At 42.3% G+C, this 27,254-nt stretch overlaps 1 protein-coding gene across 1 annotated transcript in view; it reads right to left on the bottom strand.

The window, feature by feature from the left end:
- Positions 1 to 27,254, bottom strand: part of ITPR1 (inositol 1,4,5-trisphosphate receptor type 1) — a 179,942-nt gene that overhangs the window by 47,382 nt on the left and 105,306 nt on the right. The window contains 6 exon segments of the mRNA XM_064519235.1: positions 526 to 779; positions 1,411 to 1,591; positions 17,129 to 17,319; positions 18,719 to 18,851; positions 22,258 to 22,308; positions 23,892 to 23,927. Coding sequence (XP_064375305.1) covers positions 526 to 779; positions 1,411 to 1,591; positions 17,129 to 17,319; positions 18,719 to 18,851; positions 22,258 to 22,308; positions 23,892 to 23,927 — 846 coding nt within the window.

Raw genomic sequence — 27,254 nt, 5'->3', positions numbered from 1 at the left:
CTTCATGTCCCTCACCAGATTCAACTCCAGGTGGGCTTTAGCTTTCTTTATCTTGTCCGTACATGCTCAACTCTGAGCACATGAAGAGATCCAAAGTCAATGATATTAATTCCTCACTGAAAGGTAAGCATATGCTTAGAGTTGCCTGAACCAAAGTCTCAACATTCTGGTTACTTTCCTGCATGTGTATTTTCTCTCTCAACAGCAGATCAATAGCTTTACCCTAGGCCACCTGCTTACTTTAAGTATGTATTTAAAACAAAACAAAAAAACCCACAAGTATTGATTCCTCCATCATTAATATAAAAAAATGAACACTGGACATTTGGACTGGCCTGTATTTCTGTATTTGCCCAGCAGTGTATAAATGCAGTTTACTGGAAGATCTTCAAGGCCAAATAAGATAGTCAGTTATGTATTTATTAAAAAAAAAAAAAGAAGAAAGCATGGGATTAGCAAGACAGATATGATAGTAGTGACTGGACAAGGCTATACTTGCACACTTGCTTAGTAGCCAGACCGTACCTGCAAATCCCGATTGTGGTTTTCACAGAGTAGCTGTAAGAAACGAAGGATGGGCTGCATTATTGAGATCACTGCACTCATCTCCAAGTCATCCTTGCTCTTGTCTGTCGCAGACTGTGCTCCTTCTGCAGCTGAATAATGGTCATCAGGATCAGCTTCCCTCCGGTAGGTGTTGTAAGCCTTTCTTGTAGCTGCCGAAGCCTCTAGTAACTGATCCCGGACTTCCTCTGTGATTTGGGTCATGGGCTCTCTCACTAAAATACACAAGAACAGATCTTCCTTTGGCAAACTGAGTAAAGAGGACCAGAAAATCTGTTCATGCATTTCCTATTAAAGTTTCACACAGAGACCATAATAATAATAGCTATTCATCATCAATTCTTTCTCGTAAGTATGTTTAGTGCAATGTGAGGGTCTTGAGTTTAGAATGCTATCATGCCACTCTTCACACCTTTTATGCAAACCATATTAAAGTTATAAATTCTAATATTAATTGGTTAGGGAGCACACATCTAACACTATTAGGAGTTTTAATAAAAGGACCTGCTGTAGAAGAAAAATAGGATTTTCCAGTTATTATTAGAGAAGGCACCGACCACGACCCACGGTCCAGGGTCATTACTATGAATCAGATTTGGGCAGCTTGTCAGGTTAGACAAGGTGGCAGAGTCTCATCTCAGAAATACTTTTCATCATTTCAATAGTACAATCTCACAAATGGATGAAGAGGGGATGAAGCTCTTGAAATCCCAAGCCAGGGCACCACTGATCTCTGAACTTTGCTCTGTGGGATCAGAGATCAGAGCATTATTGCATCAATTGCAATGAGTTCAAAACAGCATTTTACTCCCTTGTCACTTTAAAAAGGGAACAACTGGGGATTACCTCTTTTTCTGTTTGGTACTTCTCTGTCCGAGTCTTCATCCTTCTTTTTATTTCCTAAATCACTTGTGTTGACTGTGACGGTAGCCTTAATTTCTTGCTGTGCCACTTTCATGCGATCATAGAAAACCTTAAAGAACTTTTCAGATTTCTTATCCTCTGTTAGTCGGCAGAAGAACGAATGCTACAAGGGAAAACAGAACAAAATATTTATCTTTATACAGAGATTTGAACATGAATTATTTCATCTTTCTGCACTGCCTGATATCCTCCAGGACTGGAAAGTTAATTAGCTTGCAGTAAACTGAAATCTAGAGAAACAGAGATTCCAATCTTACTGGTAGAAAGTCAAAGTATCTCAACTACGTTAGCTTCCTTATTAATAACTTCCAAATATACTTTTAAAGAGGCAAATACAATAAACCGTGCCTACCCTTACATGTTTATATGGCACACTTCTCACTAAACAATGGAATTAAGGTAAGTACAATGAATTAAGGTAATATAAGGACAGTATCTATAAGGTGATTTTCAGTTCAGAAACAAAACAGTATGAACAAAACACAGAGGAAAACTGTCCGGCCTTTCCTCCCATTGAATCAAAGGGGCTGTGACTCATAACATGCAATAGTCAATGTTAATCTCAGTCCCAAAAGTGTACAAACAGGGCAAACATAATGAGGGCTATTTAGTGCTAGGTTTCCACTTCTCCCGTCTGCAAAAGGCTTCTTTTTAAACCTCATTTAAATGTCTACTCTAATATGTCTTTAAGTGACAGAAATGCTCAAAGCCTTGACTATTTTTCCAAAGGTTTATTAATGTTCTTCAGCCCATATGTGCACAGAGACAAAAAGTTCTTCCTAAAATTGAGGAGAATACAAATCATGTACAGGTCAAAAAGGAGCCAACACAGTGAGCGATCAGACAATTCTTGATGAAACCAATATGCTGTTACATAAATCAGGACCAAAGCTTAAACACGACTGAAGGATGAACTTGTAAGTGGGTCACCTTATGCAGAGTATTATGAAATTAGTTAGCATTCTGCAGTGGCTCACGATCCAACAGCTTTACATGATGAATAGGAATGAAGCCTGATTTATTGAAAAAACAAATTAAAAATGGGAATAGCAATATATCCTGCCTGCTTTTCTGAGAAGCAGAGTACACAGGGCCGTCTCTGCTACGCCTGCCTTTGATCACCCCAAGCAGCTGCAGTCAGTGCACCACTGAATGACTTTGAAACACTAATAAAGTTGCTTCTTTCGTTTCTGACAGAGCAGAAGTGCTACTATTTAAAGAAGCTGGTCAATATTCACGTGAGATATCCATCCCACCTTCACAGCACTGTCTACCTGCCCAGAGCATCTTAAGTAAACTCTGAAGAGTCCTTTATTACTTCTAGTGATTAACAGAAGGGATGGAAAAGAAGAAGGATACAGCATAGGTCACCATGCTTCTGCAAAGCCAGCCAGACTTGCGCCTTCTCCTTACATCAATTCAAAAGAGTCTATTAAGCTACCACAGAGCAAAGACAGGTCATTCCTAGGACTTCATCTCATTCGAAATAATTGACAACTATTGCCAATATCTGCAAATGAGTAATATCAAAGATACCTAGGAAGTATGAGTACACCAAGTACGCTATACATAGAAATGATGTCCCCAAAGATATTAAACAGAAGGAAGAATCATGGAGACTCTCGATGTGAAAATATGTTGCAGAACTATTCTCTAATCAAAGTCCTACAAAGATTACTTACATAGACAATATTTTTATTCTAAAAACTGGCTCTTTGAACCAACAAGAATTAGCGGACAGAATACCACCCAATTACAAGCATAACCAAGAAATACATTAACATGATTTCCTTGAGCTGTCTGCCAAGAACCCAAACCAGGCTTGGGTTGTTCAGACATCCAACTCTTTGGAGGACTGTCTCTTTCCTGGGGTCTACAAGTACAGACAGAGGAAGTGTTTCTATCTAAGTTGCATCTTGACAATTTTATTTCAGCAGCACTAAATTACAAACATACTGCTAATAATGTTTCAGATACACCAGCATAAACCACTGATTCTAGGAAGGGTAACCATTCTTTGAAAAAAATAACACAATTCGCCTTTCAAGCTAGTGATTGGTGTCACCTGACTAAGCATCTAAAGAACCTGTACAGGAGGAGTTTCCCTGTGATGAAGCAGTGGTGAAGGAAAAGCTTTTTTTCCATGAACCACGGTGAAGAAATACCTCGCATGCACATAATTGTTACTTGCTGACAGGTTTGATTTTTGTTGTCTTTTCAAAGTCAACTGACTTTCCATTGCACTTCAGAGAAAAAACAAATGGAACGAACGTTTCCAGTAAAGCATTCTTGTGCGTGCTGTGCATACATTCAATGGTTGTCACAAAATGATTGTTTCAATTTAGGTCAGAATGCCTAACACCTTCACACATATGAATCAACCACATGCCAGCTATCAAACCCACTATTTTAAGAGGTGTGATTTTGCAAGTTGCACTTGAGCAGGTAATACGTGGTGATCATTATGACAAAAATTGTAAAACTTATTTACAGATACAGTCTCAAAACCAAAACTGGAGAAAGCTCTTTTTTTAAAATGGAACCAGAGCGCCCATTTTAGACGGAGAATGCCAGGGTTGTGACTTGCACACAGAGGTCGGGTAACCACAACTGCTGCAGGAGCAAGTGTGCTAGGACAGCAATCTGGAACAAAAGGAACAACAAATTCCTACTCTTATGCATTCTTGAAGAACAGTACACTTAAAGAACCATTGACAAACAAGCATTTAAGCTCATCTCCTCCTTTGAGGGGCTCCCTGATGAAACCGATGCAAGCCCAAAAGCTGAATCTATTGGGAGCAATACAGGACAGTGCAGGTCCCCTCATCATGTATGTGGCAGAAAAGCCCACAGTGGTGGTCCTGAGCTGTCAGCTACATTATTCCAATTTAGCCACTAACAAGCTGGGACTTGAGACCTCCTAGACACCCCCCATGTCTCCATTGAAAAGACAGGGCAGAGAACCAGGACCCGCAGCACACCAGGATGCAGACTGCGTCTGGCTATTCCAGCATAAGGCACTGAAGGATCCTGAAAGAAAAGTGAAGGTGTGAGTTTCATTTTATGGTCTAGAGGCTTATGCAGAGCAGAGCAGGCAGGCTGGCTCAGTGCAGTAAGCTTAGGTATCCTATTTTCTTTCTCGAGAGAGCCTCAGCATCCATTCAGCCGGTATCTTTTACAGAGCCACTGTCAAAGAGTGCATAGATGGGATACTCCTAAAGCTTTCTCAAAGCGCTGTCTGTACACCTACACACTATATTTGAGCCAATATCTAATCCCCACCAGAAACTACATTTCAATTCTTTCTGCCTTTTGGGAACGACAGTATAGTTTCCATTTGGAACTAACTGGCATTTGGCAAGCAAACACTAAACTTTTCATTGTTGAGACAAGAGCTCTGAGGAAAGAGCAATTCTGCTCACCCTTTTCAAAGTCCACATCAATTCACTTCCCCCCCAAACAAATTCCTCTTACCCTCTTCCTCTCATCTATATTCTTCTTTTCTTCATTTTTTTTCCATCCAAATTTCAGTTGGGCTCTTCATGAAACATTTGCTATTGCTATGTATGTTATATAGCATACCAAGCACTTTAAGGAATAAGGGCACTTTAGGAATAAAATACTCCCAAACATGCTACAAGGCTACATCCAATCACACAGACTTGGTTAGCTATCAACCCGCAAGCTGGCAGTGGATCAGTTTTGCTCTTACAAAATTCTGAAATCAGGCAATATGAGACTGTATTTTGTTTCATTAACAGACATGGCCATTAAACAAGAAATGCTGCATGACAGAGAAGATCATGAGGTTTGTTTTATGAATGCCAGATTCAGAAAACACAGCTTTAGTAGATGCACCTCAATGAAACGTATTACATCTCAAAAGCACAGCAACCACCCCATTAAACGAATCAAGACTCATCTCTGATGAAAGAACATCAGGGATAATGTGACTACATTTAATTCTATAGCCACAAAATTAAAAAAAAAAAAAGTGTGCCACAAAATGACAAAAACGCCCCCTAACATTCATCTATTAAACACACCTGCTTTTAACATTATAGCTTGAATTACAATGCATAGGAGCAGTACATAAAGCATTCCCAATCATTTTTAAACATGGAGTAACAGCCACCTACACACCTTCATTCAAAACTAACTTCATAGTTTAGCTTTCCCTTGGGCGAATGGAAAAAGCTATGTTAAACTGCATAGAAACACAAAGGGAAAAATCTCCTTGCGTGAAGGTCTGCAAGTGCAAAGCGTTGCAGGCGACAGAGGAGAATGTGTTTTTGCAGCGCATTGTTTCCTTGCAGGTGTCGGGGACCAGGCAAGCCACAGCACGCCGCATCTTCTGCGAGCATTTGGTGCTTCCAGAGTTACCCTGAGCTAGTGCTTGTTTCAAGGGGGTGGAAAAGGAGTAGGGTTCGGCACAGGCCATCATGCTTCTGCAAAGTCAGCCAGACACGTTCCTTCTCCCGACATCAATTCAAAATAATCTATTAAACTACCACAGAGCAAAGCAGGTAATAAAACCAGGTACAAGGAAACCTATGCAGTAACTTCTCCTTGCTCTTCCTCTCCAACACCACTCTGCTCCTGAAGGGATCGGGCAACCCTCCTTTCATCCTCGCCCCCTCCAGCTTGCTCTCTCCGGGTAGAAAAGGACAGTAAGTAAATATCATCACTAGGGATTATTTGTTCTGCTTTCTAGGCCTTCATGTCACTGGTCTGCACAAAACATTTTGCAGAAGAAAAGGCTGAAAGCTAAGTGACCACTTCGACTAGCGCACCACCGCAGTCCTGATCCGCTCTTGCACCTCGAAGCACCGCTGCAACAAAATAAACCAGAGGCAAGTCTGCATTTCAGAGCGCAGCCTGGCCTGCCCTTGAGCATCATGAGCCCTCGTAGCTCTCGCCCATTAACTGAGCTTAAAGACATGTTCAAGTAATGCATCTTTTTGAGAAAAGCATCCTGTCTTTCTTTGGAAGGCGTCAGAGATGACGAACGGTGTCTCTTTGTAGTCTGTTCCGGTGGTTAACAACTGTTCAAAACGTGTGAGTAAGCTCCTTCTTATGTCACATTCTAACTTCCAGTCACTGTTTTTTGCTTTTTTTTTTTTTTTTTTTTAAAAAAAAAAAAGGTTTTCTCTCCTGCATGGTTATCCCAGGTACGTGGTATCTCCTCCCCTTCAAATTATTTACATACACTATTAAAAGGTTACTTTTCAGTCCTTTTTCCTAAACTGACAACACTAGTTTTTCAAATCTTTCTTGCTGCCACTTTATTCTGACTTCATATCATTTTGCATAGTTATTTTTTGGTGCACTCTCGAATTTTGCAACTTATTAAAAATACAGATTCTAGAGTCACATTTAAAACCACGACAAAACCCAGGCATATTTCCTAACATTAGCATGCTACCTCTTCTCCCCTCTTGCCTTGCCTTCCAAGTTCTTTGACACAGAAATATATATAATTATCACAGATGAGTGGAAGAGAAACTCAGCTAATTACATACAAGTTCAGGGGACTGAAATCACCAGGATAACCGCAACGACATGCACAAATGCTTCCTAACATGTCTCATGCATCATCAAGGGGTAGCAAACAGGCTTGTTGAGCAGCAAAGCTGACACCAGCCCTTTGGAGGCTGAAGCTGTAACACCCAGCAGATAGCCCACGTCACAGATCGGTACCTTAGCTCGGTGTGCATTGAATATAGAGACCAAGCAAACTCACTCACAACAAACTTGCTTAACTCTGCGTAGGCCTGTGCGCAGGATGGGATTATTAAATGCGATAACCAGGAATCAGCCTGGTCCTAGCTGTCGCCTCCCAAAGGCTTCACAAGTCTCGTTCATGCGGGCTGTCACCTTCACGTGGGACACCTTAATCTCTGCAGCTCACTGTCAACTCCATCCACCCTGAAGTCACAGCTGTGTTTTGTTAACCAAGAAAAGGAACCATCCTTTTATTGTTTTGCATCAAATAGCCTGGCTTCTGTTCCCAGACTCAGTAATTACAGGCTGGACTACATGCGCTGTCTGCACGATGGAGTTGAGAGAAATATAACTAAAACCTATTAACCAGTGTTGGATTTAAGATACATTGGTTCAGATGCACGCTTCTTCCTGAAAGAAGGATGGCCTGATTTTAGGAAAGCATTTGGCTGTAAAACCCAAACAAGGACTGCCATTATCCTGTAGAGGAGGGAGCATTTTCTGAACCACACCCTCTATACTCACACAGCCGCTGTTTCGAGGGACCACAGCCACCAAACCCTGCCAGGCCACCTGAAGAGATCCCAAAGAATTCCCTGGGACAAGCCACTGCTTACCAATAAAGGAAAGCAAAACCCCAGCAATCATCTCACATACAGCTACTGTTGTCATCTCCCCCCTCATTTCTCTGCTATCAGTGAACAGAAAATATCCTATGAACTTGGCCAGCCAGGGGTATTTTGGGGAGGAAAGTCCCTTCAGATACGAGAGAGAGTTCAGCTATGTGGCATGGATTCAGGACACTTCATCCCAGCGCTACAGAGAAATTATTGTGGGGATATTAACTTGCCTGGGTTATCCGGACAGGCTGCCAGCATGGACTAACACAAGGCTTCTGCGCTACTTCACATCTGCAGCAAGCTCTTGGCACCCCCATACCATTGCTTATAGCTGGACTACTTCAAAGCAGCTACATTTTAAAAAGGGGAACTGCAGCGCTAACGCAAGCACTGAATTAAGTGCAAACCCAACCCTTTATGTTCTGCCTAAACATACTGCAAGGGATTCCGGTGCAGAACTTAAAAACCAGCTTTTCTTTCTCTCTTTTTTTCTTCTTCTTTTTAAATATCACTGACCGTCCTCCTTTCTTGAAATCTTTCGCACATCCTGGCTCGGTAAAGATCCATCATTTTGGGCCTGAGTGATAGATATCATCAGTCTTGCACAGCTTACCAAAACAGCAGCTGAAATATTTCATGCTGAACATACTTCACAGTTTGAAATAAACCCATAAGGTAAATCTGCCAAAACACTTCAATAGCCCGGTTTTATTGCAAACTGTAAAATCACCTCTGTCCTGAAAGCAGAGAGGGGACTTCCCAGCTCCGTTCTGCGCACACAAACGGTCCCGGCCGTGGTCATCGCAGGCACGCGGGGCTACGTGCCGTCCCGCGAGGCTCTGCCCCAGCTCACGCAGGCGGCTCCGGGAGCGGGGGGAGGCTCTCTAGAAACAGCCCCATGCAAACGTCAGTCTTCCCCAGCATGCAGTAAATGAAAGCGGTGGGAGAATTACGGCACTCATTTCTGGAAGAGCCCTTGTATCCTGCAAAGTTGTCCTACTGCAGCACTTAAAAGTCATACTGCAATTTAAAGTCACTTCAGAAACAGGAAAGTAAAAACGTTCCCCCCCCCAGCTGCCCTCCCCAGGGGACCGGATCCCCGCGCTGAGTCAGTACCAGCACGGCACCAGAGCCGCGGGCAGCGGCCAAGGCATGACGCCCCGCGACCGGGAGGAAGCAATGCGGCGTGAGGGGAATTACAGGTACAAACGTGACTCTTCAGTTCGGGGTTTAAAATTCCTGCGAACGGGGAGCAGATGGCTTTCAAAGCGTGGGAGCCCGGGGCCCGACCCGCTCCTCCCGCGCACGTGTGCGAGCACGCACCGAGGGCTCGTGCCGCTCGCCGGCGGCTCCAGCGCCGCGGCAGCCGGCATCCCACTTCCCCGGGGAACCGGGGAGCTACGGGGAGGTGTGAGAAACAAGGAAGTCTGCAGACTCCCTAAAAGGGGGGGAGGGAAAAAAAAAAGCGTAAGATCTTCTTGAGAGACAGAGGAATTAAAGAAAACCATAGCAACAAGTCAGTCCACCTACCCAAACCACCCACCCACCACCAGTTTCATTTGCTGACGCACTTCAAAAACAAGCTGGCTCCTACCAGCTCTGGAAGGTGAGCAAGCCCCGAGAGCTCATTAAATTCCCTTCCCAGCTCCTCTCGTATGCCTGCAGCTAGTGAGCAAGTAGGATATAAATAGAAGTTATATAACATCTCTTTGTTGATTCCTGTGCTTACCCCCCAAAAAAAAAAAAATTGCGGCATGACCTTGTTTTTCTGAATAGCTTGCCTCTGCCTGCTTGTGGAGGACTTTAATCCTGTTAGGGATTATCTTCAAAGTTTAAGTTGGACATGGTTTCCACAGAGGGCAATGGGAAGAAAGAGCAGCCGGCATCCTTGGCTCCTTGCAGTAAGGGAATCGCACCTCAACACCAACCGAGTTTCCGCAGGAGAGGCCCGTAGTCACAAATAACCACAAACAACTTTGTATATGAGGCTACCAATATGAGGAGATGAGTAATGCAGCTGAGCTCAGATGTAGCACATCTTGTATCTTCACCTATATTGCTCAACTGCACAAATGGCCACCTCAAAATCTAAGGGGAAAACCTTCCTTTGGCCAAAAAGACCGAGTTTCAGAAAGATGCTATGATACCGAAATAGCGGTGGCCCTGTTTGCTTCAGAAAGCATCAGGTGCAGCTGAAGTAGAAACACACAAGTCGTATGATTTCACTTTATGTACCCTATGCTCAAACTCATCTGATAGACACGTTATTGCCCCCAATAAGAATGAAATCATCTTTGTAAAACAAGGGCAGTGATGATTCCCAGCAGCTTTCCCCTCTGTCTCTCCCTGCATTATCATCAGGGCTTGTTTGTTTGGGTTTAACACTGTGCTGCCTGATGCCTAAGAAAGATGCTCGACTTCCCTGCGCTAAATGCGTTAAATACACGTGGAAGAGACTCCGGGTGTTCCCAAGGGCTTGCAAGCTAAAAGCTCCTCGCACGCATGACAATCTGCATCGCATTGCTACGCGCATTTCCTTAATGCTTGCTTAATTACTAGAGCAAGCGCAAGGCCTCGTTTTGAAGGCAACGGCTGCATGCAGTCGGTTCTTGATGGTTCGTTTTGGAGACATCTCTCCTGAACAAGAGGATAAGACCACTGCCTGCAGGGGAACGCAGTGTTTGATATAGGTCCTTATCGAGATTTACATTTTTGTATGTCATGTTCTGAAGTGACATATTTAGAATGTCAAAAATAAATTTGAATTTTTACAGTATATTTTAACTTGAGAAAGACTCTAATTCAAATGGTGAAAGACACGGGTGACCACTGAATAGGCACCAATAGCTTGTTGGTTTTGCATTAGTTTCCTAAACAAATATTATCAAAGCCATTAAAAAGATACAACATTGAATCCCATATCGAATGGGAATTCTGACTGCCTGTTATAAACCAACAGCAATTCTTCTCATCTCGTATCGGGGTAGGGAGCTTTCAACAGTAGAAACATTAAGATATATTTTTTTTCAGTGACCGGAAGTTCTCAGGTGCTATTTACAAAAGTTTAGTGATCCAAAAATGTTCTGGCCTGTGAAGCATTTGTCATCATGTAGATTTTGTGAGCTCACAGATGCCTGTGAGCATTGCAAATTTTGTAAAAAGTAAATTTGTTAAAAAAAAAAAAAAAGTTCAAACCACAAACCCTAAAACACAATTATGCTACTAAATCTGAGTTTTACATCATCATTACTTCTGCAATACTTTGCAAAATCTTCTCCTAAAATTTGAGAGCAATTGCAATTGTGGACACTGGGAAACTAAGTGTTTTGGCAACTGTATAGGACAGTTCATATTTAAGCCAACAAGTAAAGTGAAAAAAATAGAAGAGGTTGTCTGGCTGTTTCCAGCTATTTCACTGTTGATCTTTTTAGTGTTTCTTATCTTTCAACTTTTGTCACTTTCTTTCACAGCCAACACTACAGTAAGTTGAAGGACACATCTGTCTCAAAGTTACTGCTTCATAAAATGGGAAAGCTGCAGCAGACAGCAATAAAAATGACACATTCAGGCTGCCATGCCGCACGCACACGCGAAGAGCCAAGCATCGGAAAGCCACGCGGGTATTACCGAGAGCGAAGAGGTCCATCCCCTTCAGCGGTCAAGTTCTGAAAATAGCTTTAACGCTACAAGACAAAAACTGCTCTGAAATCATTTTAGACTGAAGCAAAAACTGAGCAAAAGGGCAGCAGAACAGATCCAAGGCGTCTGCTTTTAAAATGGTACACAAACAACCATGGCCAAATAAAGAGGTTTTAGACTCCTGAATATTAGAAGGCATTTGTATTTAGCTCTTGAGATTTTCAAGGTTTCTGCATGTTTTTCTTAGCACAAGGCCAGAACCTGAAGGACTTTTTGGTGCTTTGCAGCACTTTAGTTCTCTTAATGCCAGCACTGTCAAAACTACGCTTTCTGCCAGAGGAGGTGGGCTCCTTGTGCCTAGCAAGAATCCTAGATAACTTCATCTCAGTTTCTTTCCTAAGTGCCAGAAATACAAATGGCAATGGGATAGGTCTGGATTCAATTCCTTTTTGTGCATCAATTATGCAACTATTTAATAAGTATTGATCATCTCGGGACAGTCTGAGGCACCGCGCTCAGTAAAGGTGACCACAGATCACCTTGCTGGGGTTTTGTTAGTGGTGGCGATGCACGAGGAGAAGGTCCCCGGCGTCTGAGTGTGCGTGCCTGTGGTGTAACACAGCTGGAGACAGGAGAGTCAGGTCAGTCCAGCATTTTACACAGACCAGGATTTCCCACTAAACCAGACTAATTAAGGAGGATTTCTGGCACCCAGCTTGTTGAGGGCCGCTTTGGGTGGCTTGGAAAGACTTGCAGGTGAAGGGGGAAGCCCTTATCACACCATGCAGTGGTAGCTCCGCGGTGCACTGACTTGGGGAGGCACTCGACCACCTTCAACTCAAGCCATCAGCCTCACCTCCCCTTCCCTCACCGAAAATACTGACAGCTGTGGGGGTAATTTGTCACCTCACCTAACTTTTGAGAAGATCCCTAATTAAACAAGCTGGCCGAATCTCCATGGAGAGGAAGTTATGTAAGGGAGCTGACTTGTCATCAACTTCCACAGACCCAGGAAACCTGAAACTCGAAGGAGGTGAAGCAGAGTATTATATGGTGCATATAATTTTTACTTGGCAGATGAGAGACAAGTGTTACAGGAGCAGTCTTTCAGCATTTCCTCCACTGTCACTCATTTGCCCAGGTTACTTTAATCGAGGCAAATTCGCTGTGCGGCAGCTTACACAGGGAGAGGACTACCCTTTCATCTCCTCTGAGGGCGAGAAGCAGCTGAAAATTAAGCTCACCCAGCAGCAAAGCAATTGCCAAGCAGGGTCAGGGTGTCTGGCCGGGGCCGGCGCCTGGGCACAGGTGCCCGCGGAGGCTTCCCGGGCTGCGCCGCACCCGCGCCACGCTGCCCCAGCCAGCTCGTGCAAGGCACACGCTGCCGAGGGTTATATAAATTAATAGCAGGGTTTATGTAATTTTCAGCTCAGGGAACACCAGCGTTTGTCAGGTTCATTTGTTGTCAGGTTTCGACCCTGCGGTTCCGCCTGCATTTCTGTCACCTCGTAAATCAGGGCACCCTGCCCAGTATAAACTGGAGCTCTCACCTGACAGCAACGAGGAGCAAACTGGAGGCACCAGCAGACCCGTCAGCAGCACCTCTCTCACCGCAGCAGCTGACAGTGCTTCGGAGCATACTCTAAAAACTAGGAGTAATCTAGAAAAAGTGCCATCCGGAGGGCTCCAACTGGGCAAAGGCCTCTGTCTTTCCCCAGCCTCACCGAGTTAGAGTGAGTTTATCACGTCCACATTCACCCCCTTAACAAAACAGGGCAGCATGGGATTAAGTGTGCCCGACACTGCCAGCTTACCTGGTTCCCGAAGAGAAACCAGGAGTTTTGCTTCTTGCTCTGCTTCTCTTCCACGTTCATTTTCTTAACGCTCCCATAAAAATCATTCTTGCCAGTTATAACAAGGAACCTTTCTAGATTTTCTTTTCTACTAGAGTTGGCAACCACATACTTTGCCTAGCTTTAATATTGGCCCTGTATGTACCTAATGAAACAGCAACACCTACTCCAGTTATCCCGTTCCAGCATCACAGGGATCTATTCTTCCACTGCAGCGCATGGGAGTTTCCCGGGAACTCCCATTATTAACCAGGTTACAATCATCACATGCTAGTTTCTGTGTGTCGGTACAAACCTTTTGCTTAACTTCAGGCCGAACATGTTTCCCGTGTGAAAACCTGGAGTTAAGAAAATGCCATGCAGGGACAATACTTCCGCCTTTGCTGCAAAAAACCTTTTTACATAACCTGTCTCTATCCCACTGGTTTCCCATTCTCAGAGGGCTGTAGGTATAAGCAATTTAAGTTTGGCAAAATTTATTCAAGACAGATCACAGAATGAAGTTGTTCAGAATACTACCTATCGAGAGCTGCTAAAATAACAATAAAATCATGAAATGAAGATAAACTGTTTGTGTTGGAACTCAATGACAAAGCTGGCTGATTTGGCTAGGTCGAGTTTCACAATGACAAACATATCTATGCAAAATGAACAAAGTTTTAGTCCAGAGAGTGAAGATGACTATTCCACTGGCATTTACTGGAAACTGCTGCAGAACTTAAGAAAATCCACACTGCAGACTGCAAGGGTTATGAAGCCCTATCTAATCTGCAAAATTTGGAAGAAAACTGTAGATCAGAGGAAGACCAGGATAAAAGATCACAGAAAGTAATGGGTTCATTTTCATGAGTGAGCCTAGTTTTTGTAAGCGGCCAGAATATTTTTGCAGTATATTTTGCAAAAATAAAGTCTTACTAATAGGAGGCATCGCACTGCTGTACTCCTTTATTAAATCTTATCTGTGCTGTGGTGAAAGACTGCTGTATAAAAAAATGTCGATTTAAAGCTACGCAGACAAGTGACTACCTCAAGCAGTTCTTCTGTAAAGGTAGTGTTCCACAATAGCTTGGTTTCACCCAGAGCCTTCTGTATTTTCTGGGTGAGCAGATGTGCTATTCTTACTATGTGGAGAGAGAAAAGTTTGGTTACGTGAATTTACTGTATCAGGATCTGGTTTAACTTGGACATTGCTCAGCAATTACTCTGGGAGATACAGAACTGAAATCATGATTTTACTAATGAGTAAACCTCCACAATCATTTTGATTCACCAACGTTGAGCCAGCTGTTCTCCCAGAAGTTATACTTTGTGGCTGGCATTTTTCTGCATTTTAAAGTTTTATTTACTTGGCTTTCATGTCTCAAATACTACCAAAAGACTAGAGAGCCAAATACAGGCTGACTTTTATTGGAATTGTAGTGGTCCTGACTAAGGGGGCTCACCTGTGCTAGCGACAGTGCAAGTAAAACGAGGAAGCTCAGGCCCCAGGGAAATTGCGACGTATCACTGGCGGAGGTAAGTCAGGGAACATCTCTGTACATTAATAAATCTGTTTTGCCTTCTGCGTGTTAGGCTGTTGAACTGTTGCAGCACAGAACAGCTACGTTACCACCTCTTTGTAGGATATTTTCAGTAAAGTTTCATCTATGCTTTGCATGCACGAATTAGAGCTCCTGAGTGTGTCCAAGACCTCACAATCTTACAGTATTAGCTGTAGGCATCACCAAGTGATTTGGTTCATAAAATATTCTGTACTTAAAAGCAATCTAAATTAGAATTCCCTTCCAACCCCTTTACTGCTGCATTAGAGCACGTACACGCATATGCACAGAATAACTGCTGCCTGCCCAGAACATTTTTCTGAAGGTAAAGACAACCACTAAGCATTTACCCCTGAATGGGAAAGGATGGAAAATAGTTATTCTGGTTTGCCGGAAGTAATATCTAAAAAGGCAAGCACGCAACCAAAATTGGCAGGATCACACGGCACGGATGTCAAAGCATCATGTGATTTGCCACAACCACCTTATGCCAACAGCTCTTTCCTAACCACATAGTTATTTTACAATCTCCCATCTTGCAGCTCTCAACAGCAAATGCAAACGGAACAGTCTCCTTTTTTTTTTTTGGTGAAGAAGGTGTCTGCAGAGAAGGATCGGACATTTCCCTGTTTGGTTTGATCAGATGAGCTAAAGAACCTGTCTCCAACTTAACAGGGATTTGCATACAGTAGGGAAATGACTCTACTCAGTCCATTAGTCCCAGTGCCAGGACAAGCAAAGGATCTCTCCCTGCCAGACTGGTGCAGAATTTGTTTCTCCTTCCAGCGTGACAGTGTGTGAGGTTACCTGAGGCTACCCGTGAGATAGGAAGATGAAAGCTCAGATTCCCTTACATTTGAGAAGGGCAGGAAATTTAAAGGAGTGACTCTCCCCAAGGAATGTTAACCCTGTCACTGCATTTTAAGGTGACACGGGGCTTCAAATGATCGAGTCCCACTTTGTCTCTTGCAAAGAAGCTTCACTCTAACGACTACAGATTCAGAGACTGAAGAAGGAACCCCAAAATGTCCTCTCTCAACAAAAATTTACCATGCCCTGAAAACGCATGAAGAGGCAGTGGTGCTGTAGAGATCTAGTGCAAGTCTTAACCATAATCACCCATTATAACAAATCAGGATTCAGCACCGTGTTACACTTCACCAAATCTCATCCTGTATCGCTACCCAGAACAATCTTGCTCTTCCACACATCTCTAGTCAGGTTTTCAGCAACACCTCTGCTGTGGGATCACATCTGTTTTCATTGTCAGACTGGTTTTCCATCAGATTAGCAACTCGATTCAACGTACTCCACAACTGTACAAGTCAAAGGAGGGGACAAAGAGAGCTAGCCAGAACAGGACCGTCCATTTTGGCAACAGCCTATAATTAGGATGCAGTATAAATGACATCAAATTATAAGCCTAAACCAGTCACATATCAAACGCTTGGAAATATCACTTCTCAGAAAGAAAAGAACTGTCTGGGAAAAAGTGATTTAAGAAGGTCAGATTGTTTTGTTCAGACATATGAAACACATGGCAGTGGGGGAAAGGGGATACTCCTCTCTGCAATATCTATGCATAAAGCCCAGTCTACCTCCGAACTGTCCAAGACAGAAACAGGCTGCCTGCAAATATTCTTTTCACTTTGCACATGTTCTAAGACATTACACATTCAATAATCTTTGTAGGTATGTTTTTGCCATAGTAAGGTTTTACTTTGTGTGCCAGAATATTATATTTCTGAAATATAACAAGCTACTTGCTGTATGCTTATTAAAATTCATACAAATCCCAAGCTGGCAGGTCCAATTGGTGTAATTCTCATGTAGAGAAATCAAATCATTTAAAACATAGAAGCCAAGAACAGCAAGATCACAGGTGAGAGGTGATGATCTGGAGTTTACCATAAAGTTATTTTAAATTTTGGTCTGAAATCTAAGACCTAGGAAAAGTCTCAGAGCAACTTGTGGTTGCTTAAAGTTACTCATGAAAATAGTCACACTAACTTAAGCTGCAAAGCTATTTTGTTATACATTCTTCTATATGACCTGGGGAAATAAAAATACCTAGTAATCATGCAAACATTTAATAAGCTACTTTTTGCATGGTAAGGACTGCTACTTCCCTTAATTACAGGTCAGAGATTATTTACTCATTCCCCTTCCATCTCCTTTAGCTCCTCAAGTTTCCGAGATTTCATAAAACATTTCCCTTTCCAACATGTCCTAGTTGTAAGCTTGAGGTTTTCCATATTCATACCTGTATTGTAGTGTTCCCACCTTCCAGAAGGGCAATGGCTAGTAGGATGCTCTCATGAAAGACTCTGTCACTGGTGGCATTCATGATGAGGTCTATAACCAGGTTGGATGCACCTTCTTTATCCAGATGACACTGGACATCTGCCAAACTCATCTCACCACGGCTCATTGAACTTGATCCAGAGCTTCCTCCTATAAAGGTGATCGTGACAAACAGCCTGAGATTCAAATCCTTCCACTCTAAGGTCATGGGATCTCTTCTGGTTTAAATAATTAGCCTATCCCGAATGGTACACACATTTATTAACAGCAATGAACTCAACACACAGCAACTCTGCAAGGAAAAGTTTGCGGCTTAGAGCACAGAAGACATACTGTGAGATGGGTACCTCATACTGGTTTAACGTGTGCAAGTCTGCGGGAGGTGGTATCCTGAGGACAGCCTTGGCTGACGGTAAAAAATAGCTATTGCGATACTACTTCATCAGTAACAGGAGTTGGAAAGGGGACTGATGTACTGGAAGATCATTCTGGAAACAAAATGGAACCAGGGATACAAAGAGAAAGCAAAGGCTTTGCAGTACCAATGAAGTGATAGAGAAAGGGCAAGACAAATTCCAGTAGATGGCAAAGCGTTGTTCAGAACCATAAAACTTCCCAGACACATAGACTAAACGTAAGTGGGCAAGAGAGTCTGCGGAAGAGGCAGGAAGAACCAGAACTGAGGAAAACTGATCTAGTAAGTGGAAGAGTATGACAGACAGCAGCATTACACAAGGACGAATGTAATATATACCAATTTCAGAAAAAGGCAGGGGAGAAATAGATTTTTTTTTTTATTATTATTCCTGATCTAGCCTGCTTTCAACAGCATTACCGACAGTCTTTATGTTGAAGAAGCAAAACCCACTGAATTGTATTTTGATAAATGTGCATGGCATTACTGGCTTTTTTAGCAAATGGTCTCAAATTAAATAAGCTGCACTTTACAGTTGACTTCAGAAGTAATTTTTGCTCATCCTACCCTGCAATCTCTCTGTAATACAATGAAATGCTTTTGTTTTAGATATGGTTAATCTGACCTTCCTAAAAACACATTTACCCAATATTGCAAATACTAAATTGATCAGATTTCTTAAGCAAATTCATTCAAAGCAAAACCACAAAAAATCAAGCCAGACCCACAAAGTCTCTGGAAAGTGTAAAACGCTCTTCCTGTTTTCATTTTTAAGTATTTTCTCAAATGCAGACAGAAAAAAAAAAACCTACTATCCATCTGCATGAATAAAAAGCAGTTTACATGATTAGAGACAGGAGAGCTATGCTCAGCTCAAAATGAAATCCCTCAAGGAGAGTTAAAACATATTGAAGTTTCCAAAGCAGGACTGACATGCAAATAGGACTTCTTCACCATCCACTGAGCATAATTTCTTCTTTTTTTATGAATTGCACAGAACAGAACAGTAAGGGAAAAGTCTAAGGGGGGAGGCTATTTCACCTGTAAGATGCTCAATTTGTCATGCAGAAAGAGACACAGACAATCTGGCAGGGCAGAGTCATGCAGTCACTAATTAGCAGGCAGGCATCCTACCTCCGCCCCCGGCTTTACTAGCGCCTCCAGCAGACAGCGGGCCATTGCCAAAGCTCGTGAGGCTCTCCCGTCTTCCCGCCGGTCTGACGTTGCCATAGTAACGGTTGACCAAAACTTGCCTGAGTGCCTCACCCTTAATTCAAAGAGGATAATGAAATCATGATTTGAGTTTAACGAATAAATAAACTAGCAATATTCAGTAGCAAGAGGACCGCGCTTATAATTAGCCTACTAGCCGCGTGGGAGGGGGAGCCGCGCGCTGGAGACTCGAGAACCCACTTGGCATCTTCAGATGTTCCCAGGTGGGCTTGGACCCCAGAGACGGCTCAAAGGAGCTCACGGGCGCCAAGCGCTAAAGCTTGCTGGGCTGCTTTTGTTCTGAAAGAGTATTTTTTTCTAAATTGATAAGAACAACTATTGTCTCAGTCTTAAATGTAAAAAAAGGGGAATCTGTACACCACCAGCACAAAAGCAAGAAGAGGCGTACAGAAAAAGTAACATTAGGAAGGATTTGGTGAGAGACCAGTCCCGTCTGCTCCCACCTGTATATTCTGCCCTTTGGGAAGTGCCGAAGGGGCTGGGTGCCGCTCGCCCCTGCCCTGCGCTGCTGGCTGAAGCACCCACCACGGACCGGTGCCGGCCACCGCCGCCGGCTGCATCCCCGTGAGCTCCGGCTCCGCGACCGCGCGCTGGCTGCGAGCGCCCACAAGTTTTGCTCCAAGTACATGCTGTTTTCGTCAGCAGACATCGGAATAGATCAAAACACTTCCCAGCTTCAGTGTTGGCCTATGGACCCTGCGCTGTTCCCCTTTAAGTTTTTAAGGGGAACTCCTAGTAATTTAGCCATAGAAAAGCTGGCAGTAGGGCCAGGAATGGATGGGTACAGAAGCACCATCATTGGATCAATCTCTGTAAGGTCTTTGTGCTTAAAGACTGGCATTAATTGACTGTGAGCTACCACTCTGCTAACGGACGTGGGCTGTGATTACAGGATTACCACCCCAAGACAGGATTTGGGGTGGGGGTGGAATTTTCTGGGGATTCAAAAAGCAAAGCTAGCCCCAAATAATTTCATACCAACTAAAGTGTCTTGATCTCCATTCACAAAACAAGTGTTCAACACTGATTTCCAGCTGTATTTCAGATCACATTAGTTGTTTGGCTATAGATTCAAAATGTCATTAACTACATAGCTTAATATTAGGTGCTACATAAGTGAAGCCTTACTTTTAACCCTTCACAAGAGGTCTTTCAAACATGAATAAGCAAATAGATCCATATAAAAGTGTTCATCGGGTCATACAAGACTCCAGGGCTATCAGGCCAGACTGTTTTTGATACTCCAGTTAACACACACAAAGGTAGGTCAGATAAATCCCGATACCGCAATGCCCTGGACAGACACCCGCAGTTCCCACGACTGGAAACCTGTTCACTTGGGCTCTTCTTCCTGTCACAGCAGCGGTCTGTCTGGAAATTAAAAATCCTCCAAAAAGTTTCAGAAATCGCTTCTAAACCAAGCGGCTAAACACCTCTCTGCAATTTGACAGAGACCGCTGCTCTTTCTGTAAGGGTGGTGCTAGCGTCAGGGCTACGGCCTTCTGCTTCTCTCACTACCACTGAGCAGGTCACAATTGTTCCTAGATTATTAGCATGAAAGCGGCTACATAGGAGCTGCACTTTACAGAGTCAGAGGGAGCAGGGGAAGAGGAAGGGAGATGAGATGTAAAATAAACACTAGGAGAGCTTTCCAGCCAGCTGCTTCCAAGAGTCCGAATAAATAAATAATAAAAAAAGCAAGCCACTTTAAAGCAACAGTACAAAAAAAATCAGTACTTTTTCAAGGGGCATACACTTCCTATCACCACTTGGGCCAAACTGCAAATGTAGGAGAGGCAAGAGACTAATTCAAAGGCTCAAGCAGATTTTTTCCCCAGCAGAGCTAGTCCGACAACGCCGTGCCGCTGTTTAGTACACAACATAGGGTGTTCACTCTGCTCTCAGTCCCGCAGGTAGTCAGCAATGCACGGCAGAACAAGGTCAAGCTGGACAAAAAGCCCTCCTAAACTACATCTATCTTCCACATGTGTACCGACTACAAAGGAAACTTGTTATATTCATATAGTCCTGTGCCAAAAATCAACTTACGATGGGAGTTTTCACATTATCCTTTTCTCTTCCATTAAACTAACTAGCAATTGTCACAGCAACTGGCATTTAAAAATGGTAATTTTTACAACTTACTATGAAGATGTTAACAAACATCCAACTACAAGAAATGCTGTTCAGTAAACTCCACCTCTTCCTGAATCCAGATGGTTAACTAGAGCTTGTTGGGTTATCTCTAGCCTTTCTTTCTACTCCACTGTGGAGCAGAAGACAACTTTGATTTCGTGGTCAAAACAGTTCAGGTGAGAGGACAGAGCTCGTAGGGAATTCCTGTCCTTGTGACAGACCGGCAGCAGGTCTGCTCTCTTGCTGGGCTAGGACTATATCCAAAACAGGACAAGCCAACCAGAAAATGCAAGTGGGAACAGGTATGAAGCATCTGTAGTTTCTAGTCAGAAAGCAAAGCATGCTGATACACAGGTTCAAAGGTCAGGCCAGCCACTGCCACATCCAGTGTCATTTGCAATTCTAGCTGAGAAAAAAACCCCTTAATTTCCTATTTAATTACTCAAAAGCACTCAGCTAGTAAGTGTATGAGAATGTGAATGAAATAAAGGGGAGAAAAAAATGTGTGGTATTTAAGAAATGTTATAATTAATTCAGCTGCAATGCTTGGCTTCAGAACAGTTCTTTAACCATCATGTTACTATTATACATCACTTTGATGCATACAGTATGCAAACAAATATCAGATGTTTGGCAGCATTAAGAAAAATCAAACATGCTACCTAGAAAATCCAGCAGCATGCAGTTTCATCTGCATTCATCATCAAGGTAAACTAATAGTAAGTAGTATACAAGCACTATTGTACGTACATCAATAGAACAGATACAAACAACTCAGTGTAGGTGTTATCAAAAACCTGTTATCAGCATTAAAACTGTGTTACAGAGAATATTTAATAAAACCTAAGAGTGAAGCAGCTGTAAGTTGCTTTTATTCTATTCCCGGCTACAAAAGCAGAAGAAAGTGAGAAATACGGTAATGAACCAGCAAGTATTAGCAGTGCTTATTTTGCAGCTTGACTGTTTATGAAGGAAGAGGGTTTTGGGGGGAGGCCAAAACAAGCAAACTCCACAAGGCCCAATTAATCTCACTTTACAAGTGTGCAATCAAAGGGGAATATTTTACAAGTGTGAAGAGACTAGACCAGGAGCTGAGGTTTAATTCTACGTGACCCAGCACCCACCCCTCTCATTTATTACAATGGGAGCTGCCCATGTATCTTGTTTCATAAGCAGAGCTGCTAGTTTTAGACTTTCTAGGAGACTGACAACAACCACAGAAGCTTCCTACACGATTCGCACTTCACCATTTAGAAGGAAAAGGTAGTGGATTAACGATAAGTGTACTTGACTGCTGTACGTACCCTTCTATGATCCTCCAGTTGCCTCTGTGGTAGACTTTGATCAAGTTCCTGCTGCGCATGCAGAAATGTCATTTTAAAGCAGAGAAACACTAAAGAGACACTAACATCTTTGCATTCATGGAAAATATTAAGGAAAGTCACAGCTGAAAGCAAGGGGGGAGATAAGGAAGATCAACTGGCAAGCTGTCTAAATACAACATCAGGCCTTAATTAGCTCTAACAGTAGTTAATCGGTCTGCTTTGACACTCTCCAGCAGACCGACCACACATGGCATGCACGTATGCCAACACATTCTCGAGGATTTAAAGAAAACACAAAGTCTATCTAATTTTACAGTTATCTGGAATACAAAAGTTTTCAAGAGCTGAAACCATGCACTATGTCCATGCATACATATACACGTATACACACACGTACACACACAAACACCCCTCCCCACTATACACACACTTCTGGTGGAAGTGTAGGTACTTTAACATATCCAGCTGTGGTCAGTGAGGTTCTTTTGAGACTGTGAAGGGCCTCGGACAAAACCTATATGGTTTTCATTCCAATGCCATGGTTGTGTTTCAAGACTTCAGTGAGGCTTTACTCTGATTTACTGAACAAAGTCCCATAGCATATTCACATTTCCAAATGAAATCTCTCTTTTCAGATATTAAGTATCTAAAAGAAGCAAGTTTTCACAAATTTGCCCCAGATTAGAACTTGCACTTTGTAAACCCAAAGTATGTCAAGTTCTCGTTGCTTAGAAAGCATTCTGAAAATGCAGAGCAACCATGGCTCTGTCCAGGGACATAATTCAACCAGAAGCCATCCCCGACACATCTCAAAGTCATTCTATGACCACCGAGTGTTTCAGTTTAAACAGTCTTCCACAAGAAAGGTCTACTAACAAAAAAGGTCCAAAACATGATAAACTGCTTTCCCCCCCCCCCCCCTTCATGATTTCAAAACAGATCTAACAGCCTCCTAGACTTGGACTTCCATGTAGTTTTAGTTAGATTTGCAGTAATATATTACTCAGTGGTACAATCTACCACCACCCCCTCTGGATGTCCCATTAATTCCAAAACAATTCAAGGTTTTAATAAATCTTTATTCCTTATTTTCAGCAAATAATCTGTCTTATTATGTGAACTGATGTTGGGCTATCTCAAATGAAATATGCCTAAATACCCAACTCACAGAAGAGTTTAATCACAGAAGAGTAGTAATCTCAAAGTCAAGTCACCATTAATTGTTTCACTCTGCCATTTTAAACGGGACACCCAGCAGTTCTGGAATTATGAAATTTCCACCAGCTTCTTTTGCCACCTCCATTTCCTGACCAATCCTACCCTGGATTGGTTAAACCACCAGTCCTTTGGGTCCCTTACTTTGTCTAGGAACAAGAATCTGGGATTGGTTTACATGCTTTAATAGAGAAAGTATTTCAGATTATCAGGCTGATGCTGCATTGGGTTAAACCACTTGAACAAATCTGCTAATTTTGCCACTGTCTACACCACGCAAGAACACAGATTTCACAGTTTTTGTTTTTTTTTTTTTTTTAAACCAACAAGACACACCACCAGGACTACTTCAAAACACCAATATTTGCCTGTTGTACAAATATAGGTGGGTGACACACCTCTACAGAGCTTTCCGTTTCTGGAGGTTGCGGCAGCTAGTTGAAAGTAAAATGCAGAAAAGTTAGTCATTCTTCAAGATTCTTTCATCTCAACAGAAATCTAGTGGTCAACACTTAAGGTGAAGGGAGCTAGAAACTGTTTGACTTGAGCTGAATCATCACAAATGAATTAGAGCATAATTACTGTTTACACCCATCATGCTTCTAAAAGGGCTACATTTTGAAAATTTAGCAGGTGTCCCTTGAACAGCCCAAACTACTTTGCATGAACACAAAGGCACAAGCAAAAAGCTTAAGTAGCAGTTGCACACAGGCCTGCAACTCAAAGGCACTGCTGGACAGCTTGCTCAGCCTGCGTACAAGGCGTTTGCAATCGCGCACAGTGAACATAATGCATGTATCCCCGGTGGGGTAGGTGAAGAAACAAATGCTCTGTGCCACTAAAAGACATATTTAGAATGTTATTTTAAAAAAAATATTTTCAGGGATTCTCATTTATAAACATTCTTTTCCTGAGATAAGAGACAGGTAATACAGCACCAAACATGAGCAATGACATAAGAAGCTTAATTGTGAGTTTTTCAAATTTAAAATGCTGTTCATCATACTGAAACAGATCAAGACAAGCAGAACTTAGACATTCAACAGAGACCTAAACATTCAAACAAAACTATCTACTTAACAGCGGGTAAATTGATTTAACTTCTCAGAAACAGACACTAAGAAGTAAGTCTATTACGATACAGTAACACCAAATTAAGTCAGCCACTCATCGTCCATGTCTGCCTAAAGGGCGTACAAATTAGACAGACAAATCAAGCATAGGCTGGGAGAGTGACTGTGGTATTTTAACCCAATGTCCACTGCAGCCTAGGAAATACATGGCAAAAAACAAGGCCATTGGGATCTCGGAAAAGGCAGGGGAACTAACATTTTCCACTGTGGTGCTCAGTAGACAGGCATAGTCAGGAAGAACGGTTCTCCATTCTTCTCCTAATAGACTTTCCTCCTGGCTAATTCACATGGCCTTTGGTACACCATTTCCTTGCATTGTCACCACTCTTGGAAACCTCACGAGCATGGAAACCGTTTCTTCCACGGTCAGATTGGAACACAGAGTATTTAAGCCAGAGGAGCAAAAGTTAACAGGAAGAACCTCGTTTATGCAGAGGAACACACAGTTCCTGTCCAGTACACGTTACCGAGTACACCCTTGTTGCTTGTGGATTGGATATTGGAAAGGCCATGTCAAGTCATTAGTTAGTCGCATTGTTCGGACTGCAGACACAGTCAGTTCAACTTGCTTCAGAACAAAGCACAAAATTCCTCTGTTATTAATAAGTCATCTCACCTACAACAGCAAGTAAAATGTGCATATCGCTCTAAAGGAAATTAGGTACCTTCCCTTCCAGGGAGGGAGAAACCAAAGCAGAGAGGTCAAATAGACTCAATGGGGCAAGCGAATGTGTTGGAATTTGGATTCCAAATGGAAAAAGCTCCCTTATTCCCAGGCTTATACCATGACCACAAATTAATCAACCATGCATGAACATTTGGGGGCTGAAAACTGGCAGAGATGAAGAATCAGCATGAAATTACTTCGATCTCTTCAATTTAAATTTCGAAGGGAAAAGCAAGTATTTTAGTTAGCAAATTCCTGTGCCTTCCCTCTCTGGCAGTGACAGCACATATAACTAGAACAGCATGTCAGAACCCAGCCCCAAACTCATCTGCAGGCAGCAGCGCTGCCCTGGGCAAATGCTCCGCTGGAGCATTCGGACTTATCGAGGCCTTCAGCAATCTTTCAGTAAGAGCATAAACCCAAAATACTGAAATTGTGAGTCAAAAGGAGCTAAAATAACAAAGAATTATTGAGTTATAGTTAGTCCTATGCTTTGCAGTACCACTTCTTCTGCAAACAAAGTATTAGCCTGTACTTTACAAGGAGGATCGAATAGGGTGGGAGAGTAGAATGAGTAAGTAATTCTGCCAAATTTCTTGTGCCTCCCTATACCTCAGTTCTCCACCTGTTAAAAAAGTGATGGAGGGGAGAAAGGAAAAATAGGACACTGAAGTTTGTAAAATACCAAGACACTTCACTAACAGAGGCCAGGTGAGTGCCACAGGTATTTTAAACTAAAATGTAATGGGTGGCAGGGTCAGAGAAAAGTGCAACATTTTTCCTTTTTGCTAGCAGTAGGAAAAGTTCCTTTCAACTTACTGTACAAAAAACCCTCCTTCCTTTGAAGTTTCCATTCCTGCAGGTTGTTGAATAAATGTCTCATCATTACCCATAATAGGAGAATTACAATTTCTTTGACCTATTGGTGACCGGAATGCTTCTAACAGCCATTTCCTCAACAGATAGGCTATGTGTTTCCCAGAATGGTCTTTATCTGACTCAAGAGTAGATGTGTCTACCTCAACAACCAGCAAAGTCAGTGAGAGCTCATGTGAACTCATTACACCTCAACGAAATGATCTAAAAATAGAGGGCACATGTGGAAGAGATTTTTGTCTTTTTCTTTTACAGTTTTGAGGAAGGTGTGAAAGTTAAGTTTCATTTTCTTAAAAAGAAAGAAAAGAAAAAGACAACCACATTTCATAAGCCAGTCTTTCATTGAAAATTCAAACAATTAGTACTGTAGATACAGTGAAAAGGGTTTGAGGAAATGTAGAAAGATTTTCATTTAGATTTAAAGCCTCAGGATTACTTCTCTTGTTAATTTTTTTAAACTCACCTATTTAGTAAACATCTAGAACAAGAGCTCTCTGAAGAAGCTTGAAATGCATTTACAAAGTAGATGGAGATTCCAATTCACATGGACTAGGTCTCCTCCAAGGAATGGCTTCAGTAAAACAGGATAGAAAAAAAATCTCATATTGTAATATTAAAAAATGGATGGAAAATAATCTCATCAGGAAAAGCTGCATGTTTGTGTGAGCATATGCTTACAAACGCTTTCAAAAACCTGATCCTTTTTTCTTCAGCATCACTAAACTTTGGAATTTTGACATAAAATGGACAAAATAGTGCACATAAAAGCACAAACCTATTTCCTCCATTTCAGACCATCTCTAAGTTCAAACGACAAACAGGCTGGCAAACCTCAGACTGTTTGACTTTCACACTTTCATGCCAGTTTCCAAACTATCATGTCTCCTTAAGGTCACTTTCTATCTGAGCACTCTAAATCAGACACAGAAGTGACTAGCTAGTGCAATGCACTGCTATAAACTGACATCCATCTTTGAAGGTCTTCAAGATCAACACAATATTTTGAAGACGTTTAGTCAAACAATTTTTTTGCTCAGTACAGAAACAACTGGAGAAATTAGATGCCTGCACTGGGCAGGAAGTCA

Source organism: Dromaius novaehollandiae, chromosome 12 (assembly GCF_036370855.1).
Source record: "Dromaius novaehollandiae isolate bDroNov1 chromosome 12, bDroNov1.hap1, whole genome shotgun sequence".
NCBI lineage: Eukaryota > Metazoa > Chordata > Aves > Casuariiformes > Dromaiidae > Dromaius > Dromaius novaehollandiae.
The sequence above is the reverse complement of the archived record's forward strand: the minus strand, read 5'-3'. Positions and strand labels throughout refer to the sequence as shown.